At 51.7% G+C, this 23,926-nt stretch overlaps 1 protein-coding gene across 2 annotated transcripts in view; it reads left to right on the top strand.

Moving 5' to 3' along the window:
* Positions 1-23,926, top strand: part of CACNA1H (calcium voltage-gated channel subunit alpha1 H) — a 151,408-nt gene that overhangs the window by 85,952 nt on the left and 41,530 nt on the right. The window contains exons 12-17 of one of the 2 annotated variants that reach the window (XM_063414045.1): positions 12,329-12,480; positions 13,719-13,904; positions 15,705-15,822; positions 18,049-18,204; positions 21,535-21,625; positions 23,081-23,292. In XM_063414045.1, the coding sequence (XP_063270115.1) occupies positions 12,329-12,480; positions 13,719-13,904; positions 15,705-15,822; positions 18,049-18,204; positions 21,535-21,625; positions 23,081-23,292 (915 nt within the window). The remainder of the gene's footprint in view (positions 1-12,328; positions 12,481-13,718; positions 13,905-15,704; positions 15,823-18,048; positions 18,205-21,534; positions 21,626-23,080; positions 23,293-23,926) is intronic. The other variant, XM_063414046.1, reaches the window with a different exon arrangement.

The following is a 23,926-nucleotide window of genomic DNA, read 5'->3' as shown; positions in this document are numbered from 1 at the left end:
ATGCAGCAATTCCCTGCCACGTGAGCTCAGGGTGAGGGTTTTGCCTCAGACTTTTTCTGGAGGTGCTTTTGGAGGGAGACAGACCCGGCTCTGCCTCTCCCACAGAAATCCGGATGAACTCCTCACCTGGGAGGAAACTGCAAAGCTGCTTTTTGATGTGCCAGCTACTCCTGCCCCTCGTTAACACATCTGTCTCTCAGCGTGCCCTCTCTCAGAAGGTTTAAACGCCGATAGATTAATTTGCTTTTGATCTCTGGGCTAATGAAGTGCCGGGCCTCCTCCTCTTCATTTTCCAGTATCGAGGCTGGGGAGCAGCCGGGGTTGGAGCTGGCCTGGGTTTGGTGCCGGGCTGAGGGAAAGGTTAACTCAGGGTTGGCTGCCACCAGCTGAGGATGCTCCCCTGGCCCTGCACAACCCCTGAGGCAGCTCTGGGCTCGTGTGGAGCCGTCATGGGGCAGGGAAGGAGGAAATTCCGAGGTCAGGGCGCTTCGGCAGCACCACCAGGCCGCGGTCACCACGGCGATGACATCTCATCGCCATGGAAACACCGCCACCTCCTCCAGCCCGGCTGGAGATCCGCCACAAATGAAACAATCATTTTTGGGCAGCTTTGGGCACGGCCTGCCCGCCTCGGGAGCCCAGCGGGGAGATTTCCATGGGGCAGGGGCGCTCGGAGCGCTCGGGGCTCGGTGTCTGCTCAGGGCTGGTGGCGGAGCTTGAGGAGGTCATGAAAGGCACCAGGCAGGAGCTGCAATCTAAATTCTCTCCCTCCCACTCTCAAATTCAACCTGGTGTCGCCTGTTCCACACCTGCCTGGAGGATTTGGATCACTTTGGCTTTTTTTTTTTCCTGTGATGCCTTGGGAAGGCTGAGCTGGAACAGGGATTGGGCAGAGCTGGAGAATGAAGCAGGGATTTATTGAAAGGCCTTTAAGGTACACCTTGGGCAGGACAAGAGCCTGGCCAGGGCTGCACCCAAGGTGGACCCAAAATGGTCACAAAATGGACCCAAAATGGTCACAAAATGGACCCAAAATGGTCACAAAATGGACCCAAAATGTTCCATTGCTTCAGAGCTGCACTCCGACCCTTGCGTGTCCCTCCCAGCTCAGGGCATTCCATGATTCCAGAATTCCCGAGCTAAAACGGAGCAGGAGCTCCGGGGAGCGGCCCATTCCCGCTGCCAGCTGCACACACTGGCAAACACAGCCCCTGCTTTTGTGCCTTTTTGTGTTTTTGCTCTCCCTTTCTGGTCCTGGTGGATGGGCTTTAATTGCTGCTTTAGTCTGGTGCTGTGGCTGAAAGGAGGGATCAATAATTCACTGGGAAGAACAGCACGGAGCTCCAGGGTTCCCATCTGCCTGCCTTGGCTGAGGGCTGGGCCACCCTGGGCTCTCACAGATTTGTGAGACACGAGTTTTTCCAGGACTAAAAGGAGCTCGGGATGACTGCTGGGGCTGTTTTGGCTTTGCTGGAGGGGAGGAAAGGTGGATTTCCCCTGGATTTGTTCTCCTGGCTCCGTGTTTGATCTGAGCAGGAGGAGCTGCTGCCTGGGTTCCAGATGTGGGGCTGCAGATGATAATGATAATTTCTGTGCTGTTAAACCTCGGGATCCTCAGCAGTTTGGGAGTGTTTCTCTCTTTGGGAAGCTGCATCAAAATTGGGGCTGGACCAGGTCTTGGGAGATAAAAGGGCTGTGCTGTCCCTGAACTCCATCAGCCTGTGGAAAACGTGAGTTACCCCCCTAGGAAGGACCCAAGGGATCTTTTGATCCAGTGTCACAAAATTCTCAGTAAACAGAGCTCAAACTGAGCTGTCCATCCTCAGGCTCTAAGGCAGGATCGAGTGTTCCCATCTCAGGCTGCTCAGAGGTTTCCTGGCTTTGTGAAGGTGAACAGCCCTGGTTTATTTGGATTAATTAGGATCGGGATTGTTCAGCCTGGAGAGGAGGATTTGGGGTGAGCGAATTGTGGCCTTTCAGTGCTTAAGGGAATCTGCAAGAAAGATGGAGAGGGATTTTTATACAAGGCAAAAAAAAAGCCTTGTTATTATTATTATTATTATTATTATTATTATTATTATTATTATTATTATTATTATTCTCCAGTATATGGAGTGCCAGGCCAGGGAGAATGGCTTCAAACTGACAAGAGGGATAGACGGAATATTGGGAAGGAATTCCTCCCTTGGAGGAGGTGTGCCCAGAGGGTGCCCAGAGAAGCTGTGGCTGCCCCTGGATCCCTGGCAGTGCCCAAGGCCAGGCTGGACAGGGCTTGGAGCACCCTGGGACAGTGGAAGTGTCCCTGCCATGGAAATGGGTGGAACTGGATGAGCTTTGAGGTCCCTTCAACCCAACCACTCTGAGATTCAGTCTCCTGAAGGGAAACCCATAAAGAACCCCCTGTGCCTGAACAAGACACACCCCCAGCTTCTCCCCTGCTGTCCTCCAGCATTTTCATTTCCTCCTTCCATTCCAAGACCCTGGAACCTGTTAGAATCTCTCCCAATCTTCTCCCATCTCTTCACGTCCCGCTTGGGCACTCAGAGGTCGCATCCGGCCGCTGGCTCCCGTCAAGAATTCCCCTCTCCTTGAACCCATTTCCCCCTCCAGCCCCTGCAGCTCCTCTCCCTGGGCTGCACAGATGACTAAGCCGAGGTCTCTTTCAAGCACAGACTAAACACATCCCCATCTTCCCTCCGCAGCAGCAGCCCCTGCTGTGTTCCCCTGATGTGTTTCATCTCCCGATGCCCGCGGATCACCAAAGTGCATTTTTCAAAGGGACTCTCCATAAAGCTCTATTAGCAGGGGATGAGTAATGGCTTGACAAACCAGATTTAAGTGGCCCCTTCTGAATCATCTTGGCAGTAATAGGGGGAGTGTGTCCATTTTTTGATTAAATATTTCCAGTGCCATTAACTCGGCCGAAGTAAACAACTTCTATTGGGTTTGCCTGCTAATGACAACCCAAAGGTCTTTGATCCCGGTGTTTCAGAGAGCCAGGAGCTGGATAAAGATCATGGAATAGTTGCTAAAGTGTCATCAAAGAGTTGGGAAATGGTTCTTTACTCTCTCTGTGTGTGTCCTGCCAACCTCTGGGGTGTGGTGCCACCTGTGATGGGCGTCCGGAACCTCTGTGGGGAGTGGCTGGAGGAGTTTTCCAAGAAAAATCCATCATTAACCTTCATTTCTTGTGCAGATTCCTCCAGGCAGGGTCTCTGTTGCTCCTTTTTGCCTGCCAGGGGCTGTGGCATATTCCATGGGGTTTGTGTGTGTGTCCCAGTCTTAAATATTCCTTCATACCCCAGGACCCCATTCACACCTAAAAGGAAAAGGTAGAGCCTCATTCTTCTTTCTAATCAGTGAGATTTGAGATATCTTCAGCCTAAATATAAAAATATATTTAATAATGTATTTTTCAAAGGACCATAAATCAATAGGAATGCTGCATTCTATTTTAAAAATTAATTCTTTGTGGTTAACCAGCCAAACAGAGCTGATTTCAGGCATTGTGCTGATGATTTGGGTGCCATTAATTATTGACTTCAGCTCAGAGCGTGGTCAAGAACGGCTTTGCAGTGGGCAGGAGCTGTGTGGATAGAATTCCTCGGGTGAATGTAGTATTTTTATGGCGAGGGAGAAGCCAAATTTCTGGGATGAGAGTGAGCCCAGGCCCTGCTCGGAGCTGTCCCGGCCGGCAGAGCCGCCGGTGCTCCTCAGCATATGGATGGGAATGATTCAGGCTGGATGAATTCCCTGGATTTTGGCCAGAGGCTTTTAAAGGAGCCAAGGCCGTGCAGGGTGGGATGGCAGCGAGAGAAAGCTGCTCCTGTTTCCAGGGACAGGGCTCCTGTTTCCAGGGACAAGGCTCCTGTTTCCAGGGAAAAGGCTCCAGTGACAGTTCTGGGATGCTGGGAAGAGGCCGGGGCATCTCCTGGTGGATCCTCCCGGGGCTGGTCCCTGCTCCCAGCTCAGGAGACATTCCCTGGCCTCAGCACTGCCACATTCCCGTTTTCCCTCTTTTTCCTGACATGGGACCAGTGTGCAGAGTCCAGTTCTCCCAGCTGCTCCTGGGGCTTTGCTGGAGACATTCCCTGCTTGTTTGGAGAGCTGGCTCCTTCCTGCTGCGATTTCTCATTCAATAACTGAACCTGAGCACTTCTGGCCTGCCTTGGGGCATTGTTTTAGAGGGTCTGGGTGGGTGTTTTTCTCATTTTAAGGCTTATTTTTGAGCCTTCTGTCGCTGCGAGTGATCCTCCATCCAGATATAATCCGGCTGATTGCCCTGCTTTTCCAAACAGTTCTGCTGATAACATTTCAGATTGCCCAGGTCCCATCCTCCAGAGGCTGGAGGAGGCAGCAGCTGATCTAATCCTGCTTGGCATTTATGTCACTGGAAATGAAATTGCATTTTGCTGAATGAAACTGAGAAATGGGAAAGTAATACTGCGAATATGTTCTGCCACGTGGGACCTCCTGCCCGGGAAGCTTCCGAAGGAAGTTGATTATCCCAGAGAACAAACTCTGCTCTGTGGCTCTTCTTGCAGGAGAGGGAAATGTGGAATCCAGGGATTCCTCTGGAGAAAACACTGGAGAGGCCTGGGAGGGGTTGGAAGGGACTTTAAAGCTCATCCAGCCTCCCCCAGGGTCACCTCCCACTGTCCCAGGGTGATCCAAACCCCGTCCAGCCTGGCCTTGGGCACTGCCAGGGATCCAGGGACAGCCACAGCTTCCCTGGAAATCTGTGCCAGGCCCTTCCAGGGAACAATCCCTTCCCAAAATCCAACCCTGAGCTTGCAGGACTGGCACAGGAATCTTGGGGAGTGCCTGAATTTGGAATCTGAAGCTGAACTCTGCTGGTTTGGGGGTTTGGTGCTTCCTCCACCCCCCCAGTGTCCCTTTGGCAGCCCCAGGAAGGAGCAGAGTTTTGCATCTGGGTATGGAATCGTTAACCGTGGAGCAGGGAGTTAAAAGGAACTCTGCAGAGCATTAGGAGATCAAGCAGGTCAATTGAAAGGAGGAAAAATTACCATCAGTTATCTTCAATTAAATTGTTATCGCTCCACATGAAGGATCCCATTTAGAGGGAGGCATAAAACCTGCGAGCGGAGGTGACTGAGAGAATAAATTCCCCATTTTTCATTCCCAGCCCAGAGAGGGAACATCCATCAGCAGGCACAAGGAGGAGATCTCTTTTTCCTTCTGTTTCCAGCCTGCTTTGAAGCAGAGCACTTTTGGAAATCTCTCAGTGAAACTTTGTTTTTTCAGAGGGAAGCACAAACTCCTTGAAGCCACAACTTTTAGGAGAGGCTTTAATGACAGAGAAACCCTACTCAAGCAGGACTTGTGCTTCTGAGAGCTTGTGGTTGTGTCTGGCTGTTAAATTTGGGGCAGTGGCACCCCAAAATAGCAAATATCTCAGTTTCCAGGGCTGGGATATCCTGGTTCAAGTCCCTGATCCCTTTCCAAGGCCAGAGAGCAGAAATAACTTTGAACTGTGCTCATGAGCCTGGGAAAACACCACCCAACCCCTTTTTTTTTTTAAAGGAAGTTATATCACATAAAGGAAGGCAATTCCTGTGGTCTAGATGGACTAAACCAGCTTGAAGTTGATTTTCAGACACGGAGAGCCCAATCTTGTAGTAAATAAACTTCATCCAAATGGTTTACAGAGGAGATATGTTCAGATGCAGGAGCTGAAAAGCCCACTTGTATTATTCCTGGGTTTTTTTGGGGTTGATTTTTTTAAAAGGCAGGGAATGCAGAGGAGGAAGCAGCCAGGTCTGCGATTGCTCGGGGGTTTCTGCTTGTTTGCTTTGCCGGGTTGTTTACTTACCTCAGAAATATCAGAATTGCTCGGTTTGATCTTTGACAAGCAGAGAAGGAGAGAAAAATAAAGGTCAAAACGGAGCCTTCATCTTTGCTGGGGTGTCACTTACATCCCCTGGCAGCTCTGCCTCCTCTGGCTCCTGGAACCCCCTGGGAAAGGAGCTTTTCCCAGCCTGCTCCAGAGGCATGGGAAGGACAGGGCTGGAAATCAGACCCAGCAGAGTGCAGGGTTTTATTCCCCTCCGTGTGCAGCTCAGCATTCAGCCCTGGGAGATGCCACCGCTCCCCTCCTTCCCTGTGCTTATCCTGGGAATGCTCAGAGTTTTCTCTGTGAGGATGAGGAGGAGGCCCTGGCACAGATCCCCAGAAAAGCTGTGGATCCCTGGAAGTGCTGGACAGGGCTTGGAGCAGCCTGGGATGGTGGAAGGTGCCCCTAGGTGGGACTGGATGGTCCCAGAAATTCCCTGGATTCCTTCTCCTCTCTCTGCACTCCCTGTGGGTTTTCATTCCCTGACACGGGGCTGCAGACAGCTGAACTCTGTGGCAGTGGAAAACCTGGTAATTGGAGGATTATAATCACCCAAAAAATTTATAATTGCCCAAAAATGAGGTGAGGGGAGGAAACACGGAGTGCCCAGGAGGCAGGCAGGGATTGACAGATCATTACCGTGCCTGCTCAGAGCCTCTGCGTGCTGAACTGCAACATCTAAAGCAGAAAAGCCAACATAAACAAGGGCTGCGAGTCCCATTGACAGCTTTAGGCTCGGGACTAAGAGAGAAAAAAACAACCCAAGTGCAAAGGATGTTTATGAGACTCGATGTTCTGGATTTGTTTACTGCTCCTCGGGGCTCTGCCACTCGCAGCTCTCCCGCCTCAGGAGAAGTTGAGCTGCTTTGGAGGGGGATTTCTGAAGGAAAACACGTTTTTAAATTTTTCTGGAATGTTCCCCGGTCACTCAGCAGGAGGGAGGTGGTGTGGAAGGGCCCTTTTCTCCATGGTGAGGGGTGCAGGTGTGGTGATTTCTCCCAGGTTTCAAGAGCAGAAAAAGGTGTCCGGCTGTCCTGCTGGGACTGAGCCTGAGTTATGTAAAACAGCAGCAATCAAAGGAGATGAGGGAGAGGTGGGCGAGAGGAAAAAGAGATCCCAGTCCTGGGAGAACTGCAGGGATTCAGGTGCACAAAGAGATCCCAGTCCTGGGAGAACTGCAGGGATTCAGGTGCACAAAGAGATCCCAGTCCTGGGAGAACTGCAGGGATTCAGGTGCACAGAGAGATCCCAGTCCTGGGAGAACTGCAGGGATTCAGGTGCACAGAGAGATCCCAGTCCTAGGAGAACTGCAGGGATTCAGGTGCACAAGGAGATCCCAGTCCTGGGAGAACTGCAGGGATTCAGGTGCACAGAGAGATCCCAGTCCTGGGAGAACTGCAGGGATTCAGGTGCACAAAGAGATCCCAGTCTGGGAGAACTGCAGGGATTCAGGTGCACAAGGAGATCCCAGTCCTAGGAGAACTGCAGGGATTCAGGTGCACAGAGAGATCCCAGTCCTGGGAGAACTGCAGGGATTCAGGTGCACAAAGAGATCCCAGTCTGGGAGAACTGCAGGGATTCAGGTGCACAAGGAGATCCCAGTCCTGGGAGAACTGCAGGGATTCAGGTGCACAGAGAGATCCCAGTCCTGGGAGGACTGCAGGGATTCAGGTGCACAGAGAGATCCCAGTCCTGGGAGAACTGCAGGGATTCAGGTGCACAGAGAGATCCCAGTCCTGGGAGGACTGCAGGGATTCAGGTGCACAAAGAGATCCCAGTCCTGGGAGAACTGCAGGGATTCAGGTGCACAGAGAGATCCCAGTCCTGGGAGAACTGCAGGGATTCAGGTGCACAGAGAGATCCCAGTCCTGGGAGAACTGCAGGGATTCAGGTGCACAAGGAGATCCCAGTCCTGGGAGAACTGCAGGGATTCAGGTGCACAAAGGGAAATCTCAGGCTGCAAATTCCACCCCTTCACTCTCTGCTTGGAGGAGCCGTCCCTGATTTGACCACGATGGGTTTCTCTTTTATTGGGTTTCTCTTTTATTGGATTCCAGGAAGGCTCTGGGGTCCTTGCTAAAACCACGAGTGGCAGATCCTCAGCAAGGGCTTCCGAGGTTTTTTCAGACCTCAGCTATTCAGGAAAGGATTTTTCTGGTCTGTTTATCTGAGTGTAGAATGAATTGTTTGAGGTTTGTCCCTAATAAAAGCATAGTTTGGAATTGCTGGAATATTCTGCAGTGTAGATATGGCCTTGGAAATGGGGCAGAGGGGGAAGGTGGTTTGCCTGCAGTCAAGGCTTGCTCTTATTTAAACTCAAGGATGCTGAAACCTTCCAAACTGATCCCACACAGTTCCTGCCCTTCCCTTGAATAGTGGGAAACTTAATCCTGCAGCCCAAGGATGACTGAAATCAGAAATTCTAAAGTTTAGTCTCAAATCTGGACTTTTTGGAGCATTCCCTGGGATGTGCCAGTGGGAGTTGGGGTTAAACCAGTCTGTGCTCGTTTTTGGTGGCAGTTCCAGCATGACCATTCCCATTCCAGCCTCCACTGGGGGATCCTCATGCCAGCATTGCCAGCCTTCTCCCACACCCTGGGGATTCCTGAGCATTTTGGATCCTCCTGCGATTCCACGTGGTCACCTTTTGGCTCTGGAATCCCGGCCTGATGTGAAAGTCAATAATTACAGCAGCAAAAGATGTGGAGATTCCCAAAGCTGCTGGGGGGTCGTGCTCTCCCTCTTTGTGTTTGGAAAAGGAATTTTTTCCTGATGCAGCTTGGAGCCCAGTGGTGGGCAGGTCTTTTCCCTGCCAGAGTCGTTAAGGCTTCGAAAAAAATTGGCAAAAAGCAAAAATCTCCACTTTAGACCAACGCTCCTGGAAATGCCTCACTTTGCTGCCAAGCTTTGTCACAGTCCTGATCCGAGCTGCATTTCGTGACAGAGCTGCTGCTTGAGCCAAAAGCCTGAAGTTTCCAGTTCTGGGCAGGCCAGGACGAGGCATTGCAGCAATCTGAAAGCGTCGCTGCAATTTCGTTTTCTCCCAGCCAGAAAGTCGGACAAAAATAATCCTGGCCGTGAAAAGCTTTGTTTTCAGCAAATCGAGGAGAAGACTCCTGGAAAAATTCCTGCTCCGGGATTGGCTTTCGTTCGGACAAAAAACAACAGTGGCTCCTAGTGGCTGACTCCAGGGGAATGGCCAAATCCATCTCGAGTGTCCCTTCCCTGACCCTTCTCGTGGGTCTTTGCCCATCAGCGAGCGGGAGGAGCGAGAATTTGCGCCGTGAGCAATAAAGCATTTCAGAAGGCACGAAAATATCCCGGTTTCCCGGGCTCCCGTTGGTGTCAGGAGAAGGTAATTACACTGGGAGGCTGGAGCTGAGGATGTTTGGCTCATCTGCTCCTCAGCATCCACTCCAATAATCCCCAGGCTCCCGGCAGAGCTTGGCCGCCGTTCAGGGCCATCCGTCCTTGTCCGTGCCCGGCGGGCCCTGCCCGGCGTCCCGGCAGGATCCTGCTCCAACATCCCTGCTCACAGCTGGGGCTGTCACCACATCAGCGCTGCCTGGCTCCCAACGCCATCCCAACAGGATAATGAAGATCCCTGAGGTGAGATTTTGCAGTGTCAGCCGTCCGTCAGCCTTTCCCCGGCGTCCTGCCGCGCTCCAATCTGCTGGATCAGCTCCTGGCCACAGCTGCTGACGTTCCAGGCCACCTCCTTGTCCTCTCCTGTCCCCGTCCCTCGTGGCCTCTCCCCCTCCCTGACAGATCACTGCGGATTTTCTCCCGGGCTTCGGTAGGAAGCAAAAGTCACAGTGCTGGGGACGAAGCGAAAAGGGCACAAATCGTCAGAGGAAATCGGGAAATAAATTCAGGATTGGCCGCAGGAGCATCTTGGGTTTGCCTAAGAAAACTTGGGATTTTAGAGAAGAACAATGTACAAATTCCTTTTATTTGCCCTAAGGTGTTTTCGGGGTTTTCATCTTTTCAGACTCGACGCTGACTTTTTTGGTGATGACTCTGAGATTGTCTTGTCGTGTTGGGCTCGATGACCTTTGAGGTCTTTTCCAGCCTTAGGAGGTCTGTGCTTCCATATCCGCATTATTCTAGGATTAGAGATTTTGAAGTGATCCCAGGAACCCCAAATTTGATGATAAAATTGTAACTCTTGGAGTTTGGAGAACCCCACACTGCGTTCTCCTTCAGTGCATGAGGCTGCTGCTCCGTGGGAGAGGACGAGGTTCTGGGAATAGGAGTGGGCAGGTTTTCCATGTTTCCCAGGAAAAAAAGTGCTGGGGAACAGCAGGGAAAAGAGAACAACCCCAGCACGCTGCAGGTTCCTGTCAAGAATGATGGTGGCTTCTTCCCCAAGACAATCAGCAACAGGATCAGAGGGAACGGCCTCAGGCTGTGCCAGGGGAGGTTCAGGATGGATATCAGGAGGAATTTCTAGGAATTTCTCCATGGAAAGGGTGCTCAGGGTTTGGAACTGCCCAGAGAGTTTGGAGTGCCCATCCCGGGAGGTGTCCCAGGAGTTCCTGGATGTGGCACTCAGAGCTCTGGGCTGGGGACGAGGTGGGGATCAAGCCCAGCTTGGACTCGATGGTCCTGGAGGTCTTTTCCAGCCTCAGCGATCCCGGGATTCTGCGTGATTCCTTGCTGATAATTGTCATTAATTTCCCAGCCTCAGCCTGCCACCAACACCCCGTTCCAGGAGCTCTCCCGCCTGTGCCTGCAGGGACACGAGACTTTAATGAGTTATTTCGCTCCTTGTCAAGAATTCCCTCGTCCAGGGGGGGGACCCTGAACGTGCCAGGTCCTGACAGGGAGCTCGAGGACGCTGCCAGCCCCGTGTCCTGTCACCACTGTGGCTTGGGCCAGCCTGGGAGCCTGCAGGGCTATTTTAGGCTCAGTCTCTGTGGAGAGCTGGTTAAATTCCATCCCAGAGCATCCCTCTGGTGAGGCGGGTTTGTTTTTTTTTTTTGCCTCTCCCCGGGTTTTTTTGGCACTTTGAGGGAAAGGAATAGGATGGATGAGCTCTGCCTGGTGTGAGGGAATGGCGCAGGCTGGACAGGGAAGAGCTGCGAATTTCCCAGTGCTCCTCCCGGTATCCCATGGCAATTGGAGTTTATGGATTAGAACCGGGAGCTCTGAGTGCTCTTTCCCCCGGATAAATGGTTGAGCAGCAGACAGACGATTGCAGGCAGTAATTTAGCAGTGAATGATGGCTCATTAGCAGCCCACGGGCTGGAGGGGATGTGTGGGCTCTTCCCGAATCCCAGTTAACCCTTCCACCCTCTCCTTCCCCTGCCAAGGGTTGGGTTTGCTGACTGGGGAGTTCAGTGTGGTGGTGTTACTGTGGTTTCCCCCTTAGAGCCTCACACAGTGCAACAACATCCCCCAAACCCAGCCGATTTTACCCCCCCAACGAGGGACGGGGAATAAAGACAATTATTATCAGTCCAGGAGATGAGTCAGATATGAAAATCACACCTTTTCCCAGACAATGTTATTACACCGAGGAAAAGGAAATGAAAAAGACTCGTTTTGGCTCACAAAAGAGGAGGCCTGGAACTAGAAATGCTCATTGCAGAGCTGGGTGCTGTTGGGAGGAGCAGCTGCAGGGAGAGAACAAATGGATCCCACCTTTTCCCATTTTCCCTGCCACCTTTGGGAGCCTGGGCACTGGGCAGGCTTTGCTGCACTTCCCAGGAAAGGAACGGAATCTCTGGAAAAAAGGTTGGAGCCTGAGGGAATGTGGTGCTGGCTTAGAGGAGGGGAGTGGAAAAATCTTGGATTTTCCATTTTTTACCTCCATTAAAATCTTGCACACCCAGAGAAACTCAGAGACCCTGAATGCAGCCCTGGCACTCAGGGCCACGCTGCTGTCACTAAAAATCTGCTGGCTCTAGGAAAGACCACTTTGGGGTTTGGGGGGCCATTCCCAAAGGGAGATAAGACCTTCAAGAGGCATAAAAATATTCATCCCATTGACTTTACCTGGTATCTTTTTTTTCCCTAATGCTCTTTGGAGATGTTGGAAGAAAAATGTTTTGTTTTAATGAATAGATCTTTCTTTGATGAATGTGATATTCCTGTATCTAAAGCAGTGTTTCTGGTTTGGTTGTAGCAGCATCCATAAAGCTCTGCTGGAGCTGGTGCAGTAAAAGCAGAGTGATCCATGTGAATCCAGGCACATCAGTCATTCCAGCCTGGAGAATTCCCTCTTGGAACAGTGAACAAACCCTCTCCTTTGCCTAGCTGGAGTGAGTTTGGATTGAGCACAGTTGTCCTCCAGCTGCTCCAGAACTGGGCTGGCATCCTGTGCTTCCAGTAAAACCCACAGGGACTCTCCAGGAGGATCTGCTGTCCCCTCAGACGTTTCTTTGTCTCCAGGAGGAGCACACATCCCAGCAGGAGGAGCATTCCCGCCTTTCCCGTTTTTCCCTGACCACGTTGCCTTTCTGCCCGCAGCCCGACGAGCTGACCAACGCCCTGGAGATCAGCAACATCGTCTTCACCAGCATGTTTGCCCTGGAGATGCTCCTCAAGCTCCTGGCCTTCGGAATCTTTGGCTACATCAAGAACCCCTACAACATCTTCGACGGGATCATCGTGGTCATCAGGTCACTGCCGGGCCTTCCTTTGGTTCAGACAGGGTGGGGAGCGGGATGGGGATTGGGGATAGCAAGGAGAATTTAGGTTGGATTCTTAGGAAAAAGTGGTTTTGTTTTATCACAGAAAGGGTTTTTATCACTGGAATGGCCTGCCCGGGGAGGCAGGGGAGTGGCCATCCCTGGATGTGTTTAAAAAAGATTGGATGTGGCACTCGGTGTCGTGGTGTTAGGGCATGGGTTGGACTGGATGACCTGAAAAGTCTCTTCCCACCCAGGGATTCTGTGATTCCAGGGTTGGGATGTGCCGCAATTGTGCTGGACTTTGGGATTCCTGTCCTTAGGAGGGCTGTCCAAAGTAAATCAACCTGGCAGAAGGAGAGGAAAATCTATTTATGCCACGCATCTGGCACTGGGGTGGGTTTTCCACTCGAGTGCAGCGTGGCTGGTCCTGGGAAAGGGGTACTGGGAGTGTCCCTGTGCCAGCAGTGTCCTCCCTCTCCCGAATGACCCCAGCTCGGCTGGAACTGGGCAGGCAGGAGGGGAAGGGAGGGCACTGATCTGCTGTGCTCCCCAGGGGACACTGTCCCAGCCTAAACTGGGGTGCCCCAGCCACAGCCCAGTGCTGGATCCTTTCTGATCACCCCTCAATCTGTCATTTTGGGCAAAGAATTCCAGGGACACAGAGATGTAAAGCAGGAGAGTGCCCTTGGCACATCCCTTAGATCCACACAAGGGTCAAGGTTTGGACAAGTCAAGGTCCTGAACATTCTGTGGTCTGACCAAACCAAACCCCCAAAACATCCCTCTAAAGGGAGATAAACACCTCAAGACACATAAAACTACTGATCCTACAGACTTGAAGGGGTTTTTTGTTTCCTTAATTCTCTTAAGAGAAGCTGGAAGAAAAAAACTGCTTTGTTTTAATGAATTAGTGAGTTAATGAATTAATGAGCTGTGCTGATATTCCTGTATCTGAGGAATGGAAAAAAATCGTGATCCACATTCTTTTAGTGGTGCAGACACAGAGGGCCCAGGAAAAAAAAAAAAAAGGGAATTAAGGAGGGAATTCACCCCAAAACCAGCTCTAAAGCAGACGAGCTGCGCCACGAGAGGCGCGACCACACAGCCGGGGAGTGGAGCCGCTTTTCCAGGAGCAGGAAAAGGGGAAGAGGGGGAGAATTCCTGGAGGGCAGCAGCCTCCCCGGGGCAGCAGTGCTGGTCCTAGCAGTGTCCCCGTGTCCCCGCAGCGTGTGGGAGATCATCGGGCAGTCGGACGGGGGCCTGTCCGTGCTCCGCACCTTCCGCCTGCTCCGCGTGCTCAAGCTGGTGCGCTTCATGCCCGCCCTGCGCCGCCAGCTTGTGGTGCTCATGAAGACCATGGACAATGTGGCCACCTTCTGCATGCTGCTCATGCTCTTCATCTTCATCTTCAGGTGCGTCCGGGTTTGGAGAGACGGGTGTTTGTTTGCCAGGGAAAAGCCGGAGCTTCCCCTCGGGGTGGAGAATGTAAACCGCCCCTCCCTCCAAATTGTTGTAAATTTGCAATTGAAGGGGGCTGCAAGGTAAAGGTAGGGGAGTAGGAATAACAGTTCTTTACTAGGAAAATTAACAATACAAATGTAGTAGTACAAAAAAAAACAAGCAAAGAAAAAAGTCTTAGAAACACTGACAGAGTGAGAATAAACCTGGCACCCTGTTGGTCAGGGTGGTGGGGGCAGCCCAGTCAAGTCCTGCAGTGACAGATGTGGCTCTGTGGGAGCAGAGATGATCCTGAGCAGGGGCAGTTTTCTCTGAAGGTGCAGTGGGGTGAGATGGGTCTGTTCTTCCTCTGGGAATGCAGAGCACACAGGCTGTGCTGGGCTCTGAATGCCAGGGTTTATCCAGGTGGGAATGCAGTGCACACAGGCTGTGCTGGGCTCTGAATGCCAGGGTTTATCCAGGTGGGAATGCAGAGCACACAGGCTGTGCTGGGCTCTGAATGCCAGGGTTTATCCAGGTGGGAATGCAGAGCACACAGGCTGTGCTGGGCTCTGAATGCCAGGGTTTATCCAGGTGGGAATGCAGTGCACACAGGCTGTGCTGGGCTCTGAATGCCAGGGTTTATCCAGGTGGGAATGCAGAGCACACAGGCTGTGCTGGGCTCTGAATGCCAGGGTTTATCCAGGTGGGAATGCTGGCTCCTCCCCATGGATGATGGAATTGGATCAGCCCTGCAGGGAGCCTCGATGGCCCATGGACAGCAGAGATCCCCTGGAGGGAGGATGGGTCCTGGAAGGGATAAAGAGCCCTGCCCCCGCTGGGTTTAACAGCTGCCCATGGAAAGAAGAGATCCTCCCCAGAGTTATGAGGGATGAGTTATACAAGAGATAAAGACAAAAACTCCTCCCCAACCAGATAGAATAGAAATAGAAATAGAAATAGAAATAGAAATAGAAATAGAAATAGAAATAGAAATAGAAATAGAAATAGAAATAGAAATAGAAATAGAAATAGAAATAGAAATAGAAATAGAAATAGGAATAGGAATAGAAATAGAGAAATAGAAACAGGAATAGAATAGAATAGAATAGAATAGAATAGAATAGAATAGAATAGAATAGAATAGAATAGAATAGAATAGAATAGAATAGAATAGAATAGAATAGAATAGAATAGAATAGAATAGAATAGAATAGAATAGAATAGAATAGAATAGAATCCACTTTTGGTTGCATATTGCCACCCAAGGCAGCGCTGTTCCACTTCAGGGATGTGTGGGACACGCCCCCCGTGTGTGGGGAGTGCTCACAGGGGAGTGTTGACCCCTCTGCAGCCCGTTTTCCATGGAATGCCGTCATTCCAGAGGTGAATGAAGGATGCAGACAGGCAGTAATTGCCCCTCAGAGGCTCCCGAGCTGTGCCTGTCCCTGACAGGACCACACCAGTGTCAGATTTGGGATGGAAGTCGTGCAGATTCCAGGATTTCTGTCTGTTTGACCCTCTAATGCCCCTCGGGATTTGCCTGGAAACCAGGGAGCTGTCAGCGTGGTTTGTCATTTTTCCAGACAAAGGACATCCTTGATTTTCCTTCAGTGCAGACCACTGGAATGAACTGTGAGGCAGGAGAACCGAATGGCGGGGTCCCAAAAAAACCTCACTGGGAGTGGAAAATTATCCACGAAACCCCTGCAATCCTCCCAGCAACCACATTTCACCCAGGGGTTTCTTCCTTCTCCCTCTTTTCCCCACTGCAGCATCCTTGGCATGCATCTCTTTGGATGCAAGTTCAGCCTGAAAACCGACACGGGCGACACGGTTCCGGACAGGAAGAATTTCGATTCCTTGCTCTGGGCCATCGTGACCGTGTTCCAGGTGAGCTCTGCGTCCTCAGGGATGCGTTGAGGGGGAAAAACGAGGAGTTTTTATTCCACAGAACTCTTCCAGGGGGTGTTGAATTTGGAGTGAAGGGTTATTAGGGCAGAGATGGTGTAAAAAGGGTCTAAAAGCCCTGATGGAGAAGAAATCTACTCAAAATCAGCACTGTCCTTATCTCTTATCAGTAAAAGGAGGGCATCCACTCTTATTTTCCTTTTTGCTGCCCATCCTGCTCCTACTCTGCAGATCTCTGCCCCACAGGTGCCCTTTGCAAACAATTCTGTGTAACTGGGAGTGACAAATCCCCTCACAAATCAGAGCTGGAGGTGCTGGGGAAGCCTTGATATAAAAACTTGTGTTTCCTCTGCAGCCAGGTTCTGGCTTGTGCCTGAAATTCCTGGCAGGTTCCACAATAGAGGAATCAGCTGCTGTTTCAAGGATATTTTAAATATAAAGATTAAGCTTTGGTGTTTCAAAGCTCAGGCTTTAGAACCTGAGTGCAACAAGTGTAAATAAAGTTTCTAAAGGCAGAGTGGCACCACTCAAGGTGGAAACCAGGGCAGAGCCTTCACTGTGGGTGTAAATTCCTCCAAAGGAACAAGGACAAACCAGCCCCAGCCTCGGAGCTTCCCATTTCTCCCTTCCCAGCACACAGACTGCTGCATTTCTCCTCCCAGCCCCTCGGGAAACGCGGCTGGCACGGAGCACAAGGCTCAGTGCTGTGTCCCAGGAAGGTTATTGAGCAGCATGACTCAGTGCAGCACTCCTGTCCCCAAAGCCACCTTGGTTTGGGGGGTTTGAGGCTGTTTTCATTGCAAGAATTAATGTGGAACATGAGCCTGTCATCCGTTTTTCTCCAGGATTTTTGAGGCTGGAGAGTGGAAATCCCTGGGGAAGATTCCTCAGAGCAAAGCTTTGCAGTGATGGGTGCTTTTCTGCCCAGTGTTTTTAGCTAAAGGAAACAGCTTCCCTGAGGTTCTGCAGCCACTCAATGTCATTTATCTCATTAAATATCCTGTCCTTTACCCTCTCCTTCACTCCAGCTGCCTTCTAAAGAGCAGCCTGAAAGGAGACAAGATCTGTGGCCTCAGATCTGTTATCTTCTGATGGTTATCAAAGGAGGCAACATCTCCCCCAAATCCTGGGATTAGGACAGTGCATCCTTCACTTTGGGGTGTCTTGGATCCAAACTTTCCTCTCTGGGCAGTGCCAGACCTTCCTGCAGAGGTGCAAAGATCTAAACAGAGGCAAATCCCCACAACGTGAGCAGAAATCACATGCAAAGAGCTAAATAAAGGCAATTCCCGAGTGGCTGGGCTGAGGGAAGGTCAGGAGGAGAGGGAAGGTGTGAAGGTTCTGGCTTCTTTTTCTCCTTGCCAAGGTCAGGATGAATAACACACGGGAAACGCAGGTTTTGGGTTGGGACTTGGATATTTATTATTTCTCATCTATTTACAGGCTCACAAGCTGTGAGCTCTAACTAGCAAGTTAGAGAAATGAGGTGAAATGGAGCACATCTGACTCTTCCCAAGGTTATTTAAGTGCCAATTACCCAATCACGAGATGACACCTTTATTATTTATATTTTTACCCAATAATGACCACCCAAGGCTGGCAATGCAGATCAGTTTCACCCAACAGAAAACCCCCCAAACCCATGAGGAAAAAGGTGAAGAAGAAGGACTCAGACAATTCCCAAAATTCTCTGTCATTGTAGGATTAGGGACAGCACTCAACCATGACACAGATTCCATTCTGAGAAGACAAAAAGAGCCAATCTTTATTGTTTCTCCATTCTTGTACAGACATTTCCAAGCAAGACAAATAACTGGGCACTCAGAGCAACACCCCTTGATCATTTTTTCCAAATAAATAACAAGTTAGAAAAAACAGAAATGGTTAGAAATGGTTTTCCACCTTAACAGTTTTCCACCTTAGTGGATTTTCCACCTTCCAAGGATTGTTTTTGATTCCTCCTCACAATTTTTCAGGCCAGAGTGAGAAAGTTCTGTACCTCAATTTCTCACAAACTCTGCTGCTGCCTGATTTCTCTCTCTGCTCAGGTTTTCAGCACCCATAGCCCCCCATCCTGACTCACACGTATTGCTATGTACCGAACCCCCAAAATCCAAATTTCCGGAATTCCAGCAGGAAGGCGGCAGGGATTCAGTGCAGCTGCTGTGCTCAGGGCAGGAGCTGAGGCTGTTCCCTCTCTCCCTGCAGATCCTCACGCAGGAGGACTGGAACGTGGTGCTGTACAACGGGATGGCCTCCACCTCCTCCTGGGCCGCCCTCTACTTCGTGGCCCTGATGACCTTTGGCAATTACGTCCTCTTCAACCTCCTGGTGGCCATCCTGGTGGAAGGATTCCAGGCAGAGGTGAGAGGTCCTGGCTGAGGGAGGGGGGGAGAATCCACGTCAGGGAAAACATCTGCTCATGGATGGGGTCATGGGAAATAATCAGGGAAAACATCACCCATTCAGTCAGCCCTGGATTTAAATTTGAGGGGTGCAGATGAGCTGTGCTGGGCACCCGGAGCTCTTCTTTATCAATCTTTGCAGCCCTAAATTTAAATTTAAGGGAGGGCACTTCCCTTTAAATTTAAGGCTGGGCACCTGGAGCTCTTTTTTATCAATCTTTGTAGCCCTAAATTTAAATTTAAATTTAAGGGGTGCAGATGATCTATGCTGGGCTTGTGAAGGTCTTGTGGTTCAATCTTTGCAGCCCTAAATTTCAGTTTAAGGAGTGCAGATGAGCTGTGCTGGGCACCTGGAGCTCTTCTGGATCAGTCTTTGCATTTAAAGCCCACTGGATGTGGGATGGGAACTGGGGGCCCAGGACTTTGATCTCCTACACAGTCCACTGTGTGATATAGAAGAAATAATTTCGGATTAATTTTGCTCTCCAAATCTCCCACGGATCCCATGGTTTGTGTTTCTATGTGGTGGAACTCAGGCTTTCAATACATTCAGAAGTTTTACTAAAATCCAGGAAGAATTAAATCATCTGGCTTCCCTTGGTGAGGGGTGGTTACCTTGTCCTAAAGGGAAATCAGGGTTGCCATGCAGGGATTTCCCCTCATGCTGTACATGACTCTCTATTCTGATTTTCCACATGTTCCAGTCCCTGAGGACCCTGTCCCTTCTGGAATATTCAAGGCCAGGAGCTGTTCAAAAGCTGTTTCCAGGTTCCTGACACGAAATTCTCACATCTTTAGGGCGGTGCTGGAAAGTGGAGGGAAGTTTTCCCTGCTCAGCAGCCTGGCAGCCTGCAGGGATCTTCAGGGATCTTCAGGGATCTGCAGGGATCTTTGCAGGGATCTTTGCAGGGATCTCTGCAGGGATCTCTGCAGGGATCTCTGCAGGGATCTCTGCAGGGATCTTCAGGGATCTCTGCAGGGATCTCTGCAGGGATCTCTGCAGGGATCTCTGCAGGGATCTTTGCAGGGATCTCTGCAGGGATCTCTGCAGGGATCTTCAGGGATCTCTGCAGGGATCTTCAGGGATCCTTGCAGGGATCCTTGCAGGGATCTTTGCAGGGACCTTTGCCAGGATCTCTGCAGGGATCTCTGCAGGGATCTCTGCAGGGATCTCTGCAGGGATCTTTGCAGGGATCCTTGCAGGGATCCTTGCAGGGATCTCTGCAGGGATCTCTGCAGGGATCTCTGCAGGGATCTCTGCAGGGATCTCTGCAGGGATCTTTGCAGGGATCTCTGCAGGGATCTTTGCCCCCGCTCCTCCCCTGCCCTCTGGCAGGCTGAACCTGGTGCTGCTGCGAGGCCAGGGCTGGGCAGGGCTCCCTGAGTGCCTGGCTGCTGCTGCAGACAGCTGGAAGCCACAGACAGCTGTGGTTTCCCTGCTCAGCCCTACTGGCTCCTTTCAGAGCTCTTACAGACCGTGATTTCAGTGTGTGTCAGCTCCGCTTTTCCCAGCCTGGAGTGTTCCCCCCAAAGGCCACCAGCCACAGGCAGGGCATTTGCAGGGCACAGTTTGCTCTCACTCCCATTTATTTGTTATCAATCCTGACATCAGGCCGTGGGCTTGTCACTTGTCTCAGGGAGAAGTGTCACACCAAGCTCTTCCCAGCTGCCAGGGCTCCTCTCACGCCTTGCACTGAGAAATGATGGAATCCTGGAATGCTTTGGCTCGGAAGGGACTTGAAAATTTTGGTTCCAGCCCCCTGCCATGGGCAGGGAACCTCCCACCAAGCCAGAGACAAATTCTCAGTGGAGCTGGGTTTGCTTTTGTCGTCCCCTGGTTCTGTTGCTGCACTGGGAATGAGGCAGAATTCTTGTTTTGACCTCTTTGACTTTGCCCTCTGACAGGGGCTGTTCTGAGCACTCACAGCAGTCACTGAGGAGAATTTCTCCTCCATTTGCTCAGGTGTTTCTTGTATTTATCTGGAGAGGGACTCGTGGGAGATCTGTGCAGTGAGAGGTGCTCTCAACCCAGAACCATCAGCAGGGCTTCAGCAAGGACACTAAAAATTGTCCTGTGAACCTCAGCACACGCTCTCAGCCTGATCCCAGCTCCTGAGCTGCCTCTGGAGCAAGTTTGCCTGGAGTTTTCCTAGAAGAGAACAGACTTTAAATGGCCACAAACCCATTTTTAGTACATTTGTGCTCAGTACAAGTAGCCAGACTTCAAACAGGGCCATAATTGCATATTTGTGCTTACACCGTTCCCATGTCACTTTGAAATCTCCCCCGGAGCTGCTCTGGGAGAGCAGGCAAACCTTCCCAAATTGTGCAGATCTTTCATCCCCTCTGCACTCGTGTTCCTGCTCTGAAACAAAGATGAATCAGGGAGCTCGAGCCTTTCAGTCATCCTGGCTGCAGCGCTTTGCAATAAATCACAGGCAAAATGAAGTTCACTGCCACTTCAGCACCGCGTCTCTGGGAGCTGAGGGGATTTGTTCAGGCACCAGGCAAGGATCTGTGCTCCTTTTTCTGGGATCAGCTCTTTAATCTGGCTGTTTGCTACCAATCTGCACAGATTCCTGCAGCCCTGAGGAATCCAGCCAGGGTCCTGCTGGGATCCCTCCCCCAGCCAGGAGAGCCTGAGGACGGCTCCTCTGTCCCCTCTGATCCTTTCTGGTGGCAGAAATGCACAGAAGGGAGAACGAGCTGAGCTTCCAGGAGGACAGGCAGGGTGAGGGTGGCTGTTCCCTGCCCTGAGGTGCTGCAGGGCTGCCAGGCAGGCTGGCCTCATTCCCTCTGCCTCGGTTGCCAAGAGATTTCCCAAAACAATCTCTTCCCAGCCAGCACGGAGAAAGCAAATCAGGGTTTCCAGATCTAAGTCAATTTTAAATTGCTGTCAAACACAGGATTAAAACCCTCTGACATCCTTTGACATCAAAGCCCCGGTGCTTTCAGCCGGGATCAGGGAGAGAGCAAACAAGGAGCCCCACCATGCCAGGTTTTTCAGTCGTTCCTGCAATTCCAGCTGCTCTGTGATGTTTTCCCCTGGGATTTGCTGTTCCAGGAGCCTGCAGCAGTGTAGGAAGCGGCGGGGACATGGTGACAACAACAACAATATCCTTGCTGTCCAAATGAGTGAAAACAAGGGAGAGGGACCTGCCTGGGGTCATTCCCAGGGTGGTCCCAGAGGGAATTTGGCACCAACCACCCACGGGGAGCAGAGGTGGCTCTGAGCTGCTGAGGAATCCTGATGAACTGTGTCTGTTAATTGCCCTGCTCCTGTCCGCAGGGAGATGCCAACAGGTCAGACACAGACGAGGACAAGACATCTGCCAACTTCGAGGACGAGTTTGAGAAGCTGAAAGACCTCAGAGCAGCAGGTGGGGGGTTGTGTCTGCGTTTTCCTGGGAATCTGGGAGCTCTGCTTCCACAATGCAGGAATCCAGATCATTTGGCAATTAGTCCGACTGCAAAGTCACCAGAGCAGCTCTGCAAAGCGTAGGGGACGCTAAATGAGCGTTGATATTTCCTTTAGGCAGATGTTTTTTCCTAATTTAAACGTCCCCAAGAATTTTTAGCTGTGTCTCCCCCTCCCTCCTGCACCATTAGCACAGAGTGCTTCGCTGACAGCAATGTTCTCACCCCACTTCTCGGCAGCTTTTCCAATCAATCTTGATCTCATCTGTTCCTTTTGGTTTCCCACACAAAATGCATTTGGGTGAGGTTTGATGGATGGAAAATGTTGCTGCTCATTTGTGCTCCGGGAGGGTCTGGCAGGCGATTTGAGGGAAGGCCCACACTGCTCTGGTGCACCAAAAACGGGGAATTGGAGGTGACAGCCTTCCCTTTGCAGCCAGAGGGGTGACAAAAAGGGATCACACGTTTTAACAGTGAATGATGGCAAACAGGAGCCACTTTAGTTCCTGCTTCCTCTGATTCCCCGCTTGGGCTCTGTTAGGATCCCTCCAAATGCTTCTAAAGCAGGATTTGTCTCAGCCTGGGTGGTGGGGAGCAGATGGAACTCAGAATTTGTTGGGGAAGCTGAGGCAGAGCTGGAGCACAGGGAGGTGATGGAGCTGCCCAGGCTGGAGATGAAGCAGCAAACCCCCAACACCAAGTGACCAAATGTCCCTTGAAAAGGGTTGGGAAGGAGCCCACAGGACCAGATCTGCACCAGCTGCGAATAAGGAGAGATTTTTTGGGGAAATAAATATTGTCACCTCTGCTCAGATGGCACAGAGATAGAAACCAGGGCTGAACGTGCTGTCAGTCCGAGTCCAGGAGTGATTGTGCCCAGGGGCCAGCTGAGACTCAACAGCAAAATGGTCCCAAGGAACAGAGAGCCAAACTCCCCGAAAGTGCTCAAGGCTCCAGGGGCTTGGAGAAACCTGATCTAGTGGGAGGCACCCCTGCCTGTGGAAGGGGGTTTGGAATGGATGGGATGGGATGGGATGGGATGGGATGGGATGGGATGGGATGGGATGGGATGGGATGGGATGGGATGGGATGGGATGGGATGGGATGGGATGGGAGATGGGATGGGAGATGGGATGGGGGATGGGATGGGAGATGGGATGGGAGATGGGATGGGAGATGGGATGAGACATGATGGGATGAGATGACCTTCAAGGTCCCTTCCAAGCAATTCCATAATTCCACGGCTCCTTTGGAGGGCACTGAGTTCCCAAAGCCCCTCTCGAGCTCACGGCGCTCACCCGACGCCTCTCAGCGCCGTGCTGGGCGTGGATCTCACTGCCCCCAGCTCCTCTGGGCAGAGTTCCTGGCGCGGTCCCCAGGAGCAGCGTCCCCTCACGGGGTGCCCTGTGTGTCCCCAGCAGAGATGAAGATGTACTCGCTGGCTGTCACCCCCAACGGGCACCTGGAGGGCAGGGGGGCCGTGCCCCCGCCCATCATCATGCGCACGGCCGCCACCCCGATGCCCACCCCCAAGTGCTCCCCTCACCTGGACTCCCTGCATGCCCTCACGGACTCGAGGAGAGGCAGCAACGCCTCGCTGGAGCCCACGGGCTACGACCAGAAGTCCTTGGTAGGTTCTTGTGGCCAACAAACCCTCCCTGAAGCAGCACAGAGCACAGGGGCGGTTGGTTTCTGGGTCATGGGATGTTGTGGGGTGGGAGGGACCCCCAGGGGTCAAGGGAATGGCCCTTACAGGGGTTGATCCCACAGGTCTGGTGTTATCAGCGCCCGCTGAGCTCAGCTTAGGGTCACAGGTTTGGGACAGACACTGCTGGAAAAGGAAAGGGAGGGTGGTGGAGGTGGGAAAGGTGTAGAAAGGCGGGAGGGGAACAGAGCTGAGGTGTGCAGTGCTGGGGCAGGGCAGTGACAGCAGGGCAGCCAAGGACACTGAGTCCATGGACAGGGAGAACGGGGATGTTCCAGGATCCAGGGTTTTCCTGCCTGCTGCCTCCCTGGAAGCCTTTGCCAAACCATCTCACTAACTGGAGATAACCTTAGCTGGAGAAAACCACCTCACATAACCCCAGCAAGTCCAGTTGCCCCAGCGACCCCCCAGAGGAGGAGCAGGAATCCTTTCCAGGCGCACCGGCCATTTGGGATGTCTGGAGAAGCTGCCAGGTGTTCCTGTGAGGATGACACCTGCTTCCCCCCGGTGTTTTAGGGCTGTATCTTGAATTTACGTTGTGTCAGGGGGATGAAGTGTT

The sequence above is a fragment of the Prinia subflava genome, chromosome 17, assembly GCF_021018805.1.
Source record: "Prinia subflava isolate CZ2003 ecotype Zambia chromosome 17, Cam_Psub_1.2, whole genome shotgun sequence".
NCBI classification, from domain to species: Eukaryota; Metazoa; Chordata; class Aves; order Passeriformes; family Cisticolidae; genus Prinia; species Prinia subflava.
Note: the sequence above shows the minus strand (reverse complement) of the source record. Positions and strands in the feature narration are given on the sequence as shown.